This window comes from Talpa europaea (assembly GCF_964194135.1).
Source record: "Talpa europaea genome assembly, chromosome: 9".
Lineage (NCBI taxonomy): Eukaryota > Metazoa > Chordata > Mammalia > Eulipotyphla > Talpidae > Talpa > Talpa europaea.
The window spans coordinates 10263718-10270478 of NC_140076.1; the positions used below are offsets into that span (position 1 = coordinate 10263718).

Below are 6761 nucleotides of genomic sequence, written 5' to 3' on the forward strand. Positions count from 1 at the left end.
AGATCGGGTCAGGCACGCGCGAGGACAGCCCCGGAGCGCCGCCCCAGAAGCCCCCGCGGCGCCGGGGTCCTAGTGGGCCGCCCCGTCTTCCGCCGCACGTGGCTGCAGCGCGATGCCCAAATCCAAGCGCGACAAGAAAGGTGGGCAAGGCGGGGGGCTTGCAACCCTGTGGGGCGCTCCGGGGGCTGGCCGCGGGCTGCGGGCTGGGTGCTCGCTGCGATCGGGACTCAGAGGGACGGGATGGGGACGTTTGGCGGGCACGCTGCGAGTGGGCTCGGGATTAGGCACGGCCGCGGTACCAGAGCGGGCTGGGGCGGCCTGAGCACCCGAGACTTGCCGGCTTCCCTCGCGCTGCCAACCCCACCGGACCGGGAAACAGTTTCCGAGCGCCCAGGCTGCGCCCGATCTCCCCTCAGACCGCCTTTCCACCTCAGCCGCCGCCCACTCCTGTGGTCGCTGCCGTCTCGTGGCGCTCCCTGCCACCCCGGCCCCTTTCCCTTCCTTCCGCACAAGATTATTTTAGCGGCTAGCCCTTTGTCCTGGTGGCTGTTCCTGCCTGGCATGGTGGCGCTGCGATCTTCACGTGGCGGGCTCTTTCTCAGCTGTCAGTACCATAACAGCACTTGTTAAGAGTCCGTCCCTGGGTGTATTACGGTGGCGTCTCTCTCCTCCCGGATCTCTAGCAAATTCACGCAAATATTTAAGGGCCCGGCATCCTCTGGGCGTTGGGGGTTCACGGCAGTAGAACAAGGAAGACCTATCCCTCATGGAGCTTCATTAACGCTTTTGTCAGAGCAGATATAGCTTCCCCCCTCCCAAACCTTCAAAAATACTGAGTCAAATAAGTAGTCTGATAGAGATAAGCCCCGTGGCGTAAAACTGAGAGAACGTGATATTAGTTTGTATAATGTGACCAGAGAAAGCCTCTCTATGAAGTGACAAGTGAGCAGAAACATGAAGAAAGTGAGTGAGTGACTCGCGGGGCACAGAGTTTCCCAAGAAGATGGAACCCAAAGTGCAAAGACCCTGGAACTGAGAGATTAAAAGGGGACAGAGGGGGTTGTCATAGTGAGCAGAGTTTTACTGACCTTTGCAAAGGAATTCGCCTTTACATCCAAGAGAAACAGATAACCATCAGAGACCTTGAGCAGAGGGCCGTGGTTTGACTTTACTTTTAAAAGATTGCTCTAGCGCCGTTGTTGAGAGTAGACTGCGGGAGGCGGGGTTAGGGGGCTGCATGCAAGGCCAGCAGGGATCCAAGAGAGGTGATGCTGAGACCACATTTGGCAGTGGAAATGATGGGAAATGGACACCTGTATTTTGTTTGCCCATCTTTGCTACACTTGCCCCTAAGTGGTGTGATTGCCTTTCTATATGTATACCTTGTGAGCAGGGATTGTGAGTACCCAGCGGAATGATTTAAGAGGTGGCCCCTTCCTGGAGGCACCCAGGACTTTGCATTTGGTGTGCTCTTTTAAATGTTTTAAAAATGATTAAATTCTGTGACGGGTGCCCTGGTTGGATCTGGCAGCTGCCACACCCTTCTTAGTAAAGGGCAAACTGGAGCCCAGCTGTTGTTACATATAGATGCTTGTCCTCCCCAGAGGCACTGCTCCATCTGTGGGCCCAGACTGCAAAACAAGTGCAGAGACTAACAGGAAATACAGCTCCCAGACTTGTCATTCCACAGCAGAGCCCGGCCACACATGGTCTCTGTACCATGGCCAAGAGCAGGCAAGGACATCTCAGCCAGCAGCCTGGGAAAGCACTCACCCATGGAGAGCGCTCCTAGAGCAGGAACAATACCGCCCCCACATTTCAGTGGGGATTTTTAGGTTCCGCTAAGACAGGCTACAGATCACTTGGTTTGTCTAAGCATCAGAAACATCAAGGATCTCCAGGCTCAGGATTGCTGGAGAGGGGGCCTGGGAACAGCTCACTGGCTTTCCTCAGACTGACATGATTCAGCCCAGCTCCCTAAGGGAGAAGAAAGTGAGTCTTCTGGGCACCCAGGTTTGTTTCTCATTGTTGTCTTCTTCTTTGTGTCAGTTTCCTTAACCAAAACTGCCAAGAAAGGCTTGGAACTGAAACAGAACCTGATAGAAGAGGTGAGATCTTGTTCTTTATACTTTTTTAGTATTTTATTTATAAAGATGGGCTTATGACTGTTTATTGGGGAAAATCAGACTTTTCTATTTTTTTAAGATTTATTTATTTATGCCTACAAGAGCTGGGGTACAGGCCAGAGGTGTGGGGAGTGAGAGGATTCACCAGAAACAGAGTGGGGAACAGAACAGGCAGATTGACCTAAGTACACTGCTGAGGGGAGCAGCGGGCAAGCCAGGAGAGGTCTGCTGCGCAATGTGGGTTGCTCCCTGGCCAGCCGGGAATTGAACTTGTGCTGCAGAGGCTGCAGACAGCCTCACAGGTTGTGCCTTAACTCCTTGCGCCACCAGGGATGGCCCCGACTGTTTTTTGAAACAAAAACCAAGCTGCTGAGTTGGCCCTCCTTCCTCTGCTGCGCTGAGGGTTTCACAGGTCATTCCACAGCATCCTCACAGCAGCCCTCGAGGTGACACAAGGTGCCGTCACGGATATTTTGCGGTTGGGCAACTGAAACTTAGAGATTTGCCTGCCCAGCATCAAAGGCCTTGTGTGGACATGGGTAAATGCTGACCCACAGCCTGTGCTGCTTCGCACTGCAGATTGGGGAGAGCAGTCTCCTGGGCCAAGAGCCCTGTCCTTGAGACTGCCTCATGCAGGCTGCGGCCAGCATTGAGTGCAGAGTAGGGCCAGTGACTTTGTTTCCACTTAGCAGGGGCCCACTTAATGTGGGTTGTTGGCTGTTAACAAAGAGCAAATAAAAGTGGCTGGCTTCCATGGTTGGCCACACATAATTCAGAAACTCAGGAATGTGGGGGTCTTAACTCGGTTCCCCTGCACCTTGAGATCCCATGTGTTCGGCCTCAGAGGACCCCCTGTAGGGAGTAACCCTAGCTTCAGTGGTGGAGGTGGAGAGATTTGAAGCCTTTAGCTATAATACGCACAGGGGAAGGGACCTGGAGCAATTCCTTCCCATTGAAGACCAGAGCGATACCCCCAGCACATGCTGCCTCAAACTCCTGAGCCCCATCACTTGTTCCTCAGCTACGGAAATGTGTGGACACATACAAGTACCTTTTTATCTTCTCCGTGGCCAACATGAGGAACAGCAAGCTGAAGGACATCCGGAATGCCTGGAAGCACAGCCGGTGAGCTGGGAAGAGGGCCTTTCTGGGGCAGGGGCAGGGGCTGGGCTGCTCTCAAAGCACAGGGGCACTTGTTGAACCCTGGGTGCCTGGGTCACAGGTGGCACCTTAACAGGACGCAGGGCCACACCCCAGCTGGTGGGCACGTGTTACTGTGAAAGCTGGTCCTGCACTGAGCCCTGGGACAGGACTTGCTAGTTGCTCTGGAACGTTTTGAGCGGCATTCCCTCCAGAAAGACCTGGTCCTTTCAGCAACTCCTCACTAGGATGTCGCCATGTGCTCCAAATGCACCAGACCCAAGAGCAAGCTACCCCAGCCACGCAGCAGCTCCCTGGGAGTGTGACAGTGCTGGCCTGGGTGCCGGTTCAGATCACTTGACATGCTCTTCTCTGCATAGGGGGTGGGTAGTAACATGACACCTAGAGCAGGCGGACACGAAAGACCCTGAATATCCCCCCCGGAGAGCACTGACGGGTCTAGGGCTGGGGGCTGGGCCGGCAGGACCGTGTGGAAGCAAGCCTCTGGCCACGCCTGCTCCTGAACGCCAGGGCCGCCATGCACTGGAGCTGGTTTGCACTTAGCTGAGGGACGGGTGGGGCGGGCACTTCTTCATGGACCCCTTTCTCTCTAGGATGTTCTTCGGCAAAAACAAAGTGATGATGGTGGCCCTGGGTCGCAGCCCATCTGATGAGTACAAAGACAACCTACATCAGGTGGGTCCCGGGGCCTCATCCGGAGAGGGGGACTGAGGCCAGTCCCTCTCTCCTGCTGGCTTCACCTGACCTCCCGTCATCTCAGCAGCGACAAACTGGTTCCCGATTGCAGACTGCCGCTCGGCCATGACGGAACCAATCCCTCTTTTGCTTTGTAGGTCAGCAAAAAGTTGAGGGGTGAAGTCGGACTCCTTTTCACCAACCGCACCAAGGAGGAAGTGAACGAGTAGGTATTTTTGAGGAGCAGCAGGGGAGAGAGGTCGGTGAGGACCCGGGCAGGGATCTTCCAGGGGCTTTGTGCGGTGTGGTGCCCTGTTCAAAGTGGGCCTGTTGAAGAGTCTGGACTCGCTCCAGCTTGGTGCTCTGGACTGGCTGCCGGCCTGCAGCCGTGATTGACCAGGTGGAGGGAGGAGGAGACTCTGGGAACCTGACTTTGGTGGGCTAGTCAGAAACCTCCCTTCCTGCACTGATCTCTCCCCTCAGATGGTTCACAAAATATGCAGAAATGGACTACGCCCGAGCCGGCAACAAGGCAACTTTCACCGTGAGCCTGGACCCAGGGCCCCTGGAGCAATTCCCCCACTCCATGGAGCCACAGCTCAGGCAGCTGGGCCTGCCCACAGCCCTCAAAAGAGGTACGGGCGAGACCTGGAGCGGAAAGGTCAAGCACACAGGCTCGCAGGGCTGCATGCGCACAGCATCTGGGGGGAAAGTGGGCGGGAATTAGAGCTGCAGCACAGCGCCTCGGGGGCCAGGGGAGGCTGCTACTGAGAACCCGCCCATGCAGTAGAACTGAACCCTGCCAGCATGTACTGGTTTGGGGGGGCAGCTGGCCAGCCAGATTCCTCCCAGCTCTGGACCACAGTGGGAGGCTGGGCACAGGCCTCTGTATGAAAGGAACTGCTTGGCCCGTCCCCGCAGGTGTGGTGACCCTGCTGTCCGACTACGAGGTGTGCAAGGAGGGCGACGTGCTGACCCCAGAGCAGGCCCGCGTCCTGGTAAGCTAGCTCTCCAACAGTCTGCGGGGTGAGGTTGGCGGGACTGCAGCCCCCCTTGGCACTGGCTCCTCCTGACTCCGGCTGCCTCTGTTTCTCACAGAAGCTTTTCGGGTATGAAATGGCAGAATTCAAGGTGACCATTAGATACATGTGGGATGCAGAGTCCGGAAGCTTCCAAGAGATGGGAGATGACTTGCCAGACAGCGCGCCTGAGTCTGCAGAAGAGTCAGAGGAGGACGATGAGAACAGCTGACGGCCCTCTGGTGGAGGCCTCCAGGCCCACTGGACCACGTGGGCCCAGACAGGAGTGCGACAGGGACGGACTTTAAAGAATGAAACTCTGGCAGGTTGTCTCCCTGGAGACACAAAAGGGACTTTTTTCAGAAAGGGGGCCTTTGGATTTGGGGTTTTTTTTAATCTGCCTCCCAGGACGTGGGCTGGCTTCCAGCTGTGGCTCTGAGGGCAGCTGCCAGAGTTGGGCCTTCTGTCCTCTGGCCCTCGGTGTCCTTTGCTGAGGAACACCAGTGCCTTGGCGCCCTCCCTGCCCCAGCACACCCCCACTCCCACGCTGGGGCTGGGAGTCCTTGGATGAGAGGAGTAAAGTCACTGATAAAACTGAGTCAGTGTTCGCGTGGTCACAGCATCCTGGAGGCTTGGCATGAGTGTCCAGGGAGGTCATGTGAAAACCTCCTTCAGGGTGTTTGATGCTCTTTCTGTCAAGTGGAGAAGAGAGGGCAGCTCCAGCTCCACTGCAGAGAGGTCAGGCTGGATGCCAGGCAAGGTGGGGAGACCTCCACCCTCCCCTGCACTCTGAACACAGACCTGTGATGCTGCCCCTTCTTACCCAGCCCTGGGGAGACAGGAAAGAGGCCTCAGCAGCTGGGCATATTGCCAGAGTATAGGAAGTAAACCTTCTGCCCTGGGCTGGAGAGGTAACAAAGCAGAAGATGCCCCAAACTGGCCGGAGTGAGAGTGAGACAGTGCCTCTGCCTCCTCAGGTGTAGCTGAGGCCTAGTGTGCATAGTGAGGACATTCCTGGGCAGCCAGGTGCCAGGTTTGACCAAAGGCCTGCACCACAGCTGATTCCAGGGGCCCTTTCTCAGTTGTTGCCAAGTTCTCCAGCTGTTCTGGGCTAGACACACCCAGGATGACATGTCCCCATGGGCACCCACAAGGGGGAATGCCAGGTGACATTGCCCTTCTGTACCATAGTGACTGGGGCCCACCCACTCCCCCTCAGCCAAGACTTAGGATCTGACATCTGTTTGCTACTCCCGAAAGCATTTACGTGGTCTTCTGTAGCCCTGCCGCCAGGTCTTGGCAGCCAGCATTCCTGAGTACAGAGCCACTCGCTGATGGGATGCTGACTCCACTGGCGTTCAGCCTCCGTACTTTGCAGGGTGGGTATGGGAATGAAGTTTTTGTGAAGGCTTTGCTTCAGGCCTGCCTGGCACTTAACAGATGCTTGACAGAGGGACCCAGCAGTGTGTCCCCAAGCTGGAGAAGAAAGCATGGACGTGGGAGCAGGGGCAGCCTTCTGCTCCCTGCCAGGACTCCGCAACGTACACATGGACGGAACAAACATTAACAGAAATGGTTTCAGAGTGGAACCTAAGCTTATACCTGCCCCATGCGACTGTGGGGCCCTGGTCAAGTGAAACAACCTCTGAAGCCGTTTATTGGAGGGAAAATTGGGACAATTGTACTTAAGAGACAACTAGCATCTGTAACATGGAAATTAAGAACAGGACTACAGCCCGAAAGAAGTGGACTGTGGGGACATGTCAGAGGAAGAAAGGCA

At 56.0% G+C, this 6761-nt stretch overlaps 1 protein-coding gene across 1 annotated transcript; it reads left to right on the top strand.

The window, feature by feature from the left end:
- Window positions 1-112: 112 nt before the first annotated feature.
- On the top strand, window positions 113-5213 carry MRTO4 (MRT4 homolog, ribosome maturation factor; the record flags this gene model as incomplete). Its single annotated transcript, XM_084244091.1, has 8 exons — window positions 113-140; window positions 2050-2108; window positions 3148-3251; window positions 3881-3962; window positions 4121-4188; window positions 4446-4597; window positions 4884-4960; window positions 5061-5213. The coding sequence occupies 8 exons, from the start codon at window positions 113-115 to the stop codon at window positions 5211-5213; spliced, it is 723 nt and encodes a 240-aa protein (XP_084100217.1).
- Window positions 5214-6761: the final 1548 nt, after the last annotated feature.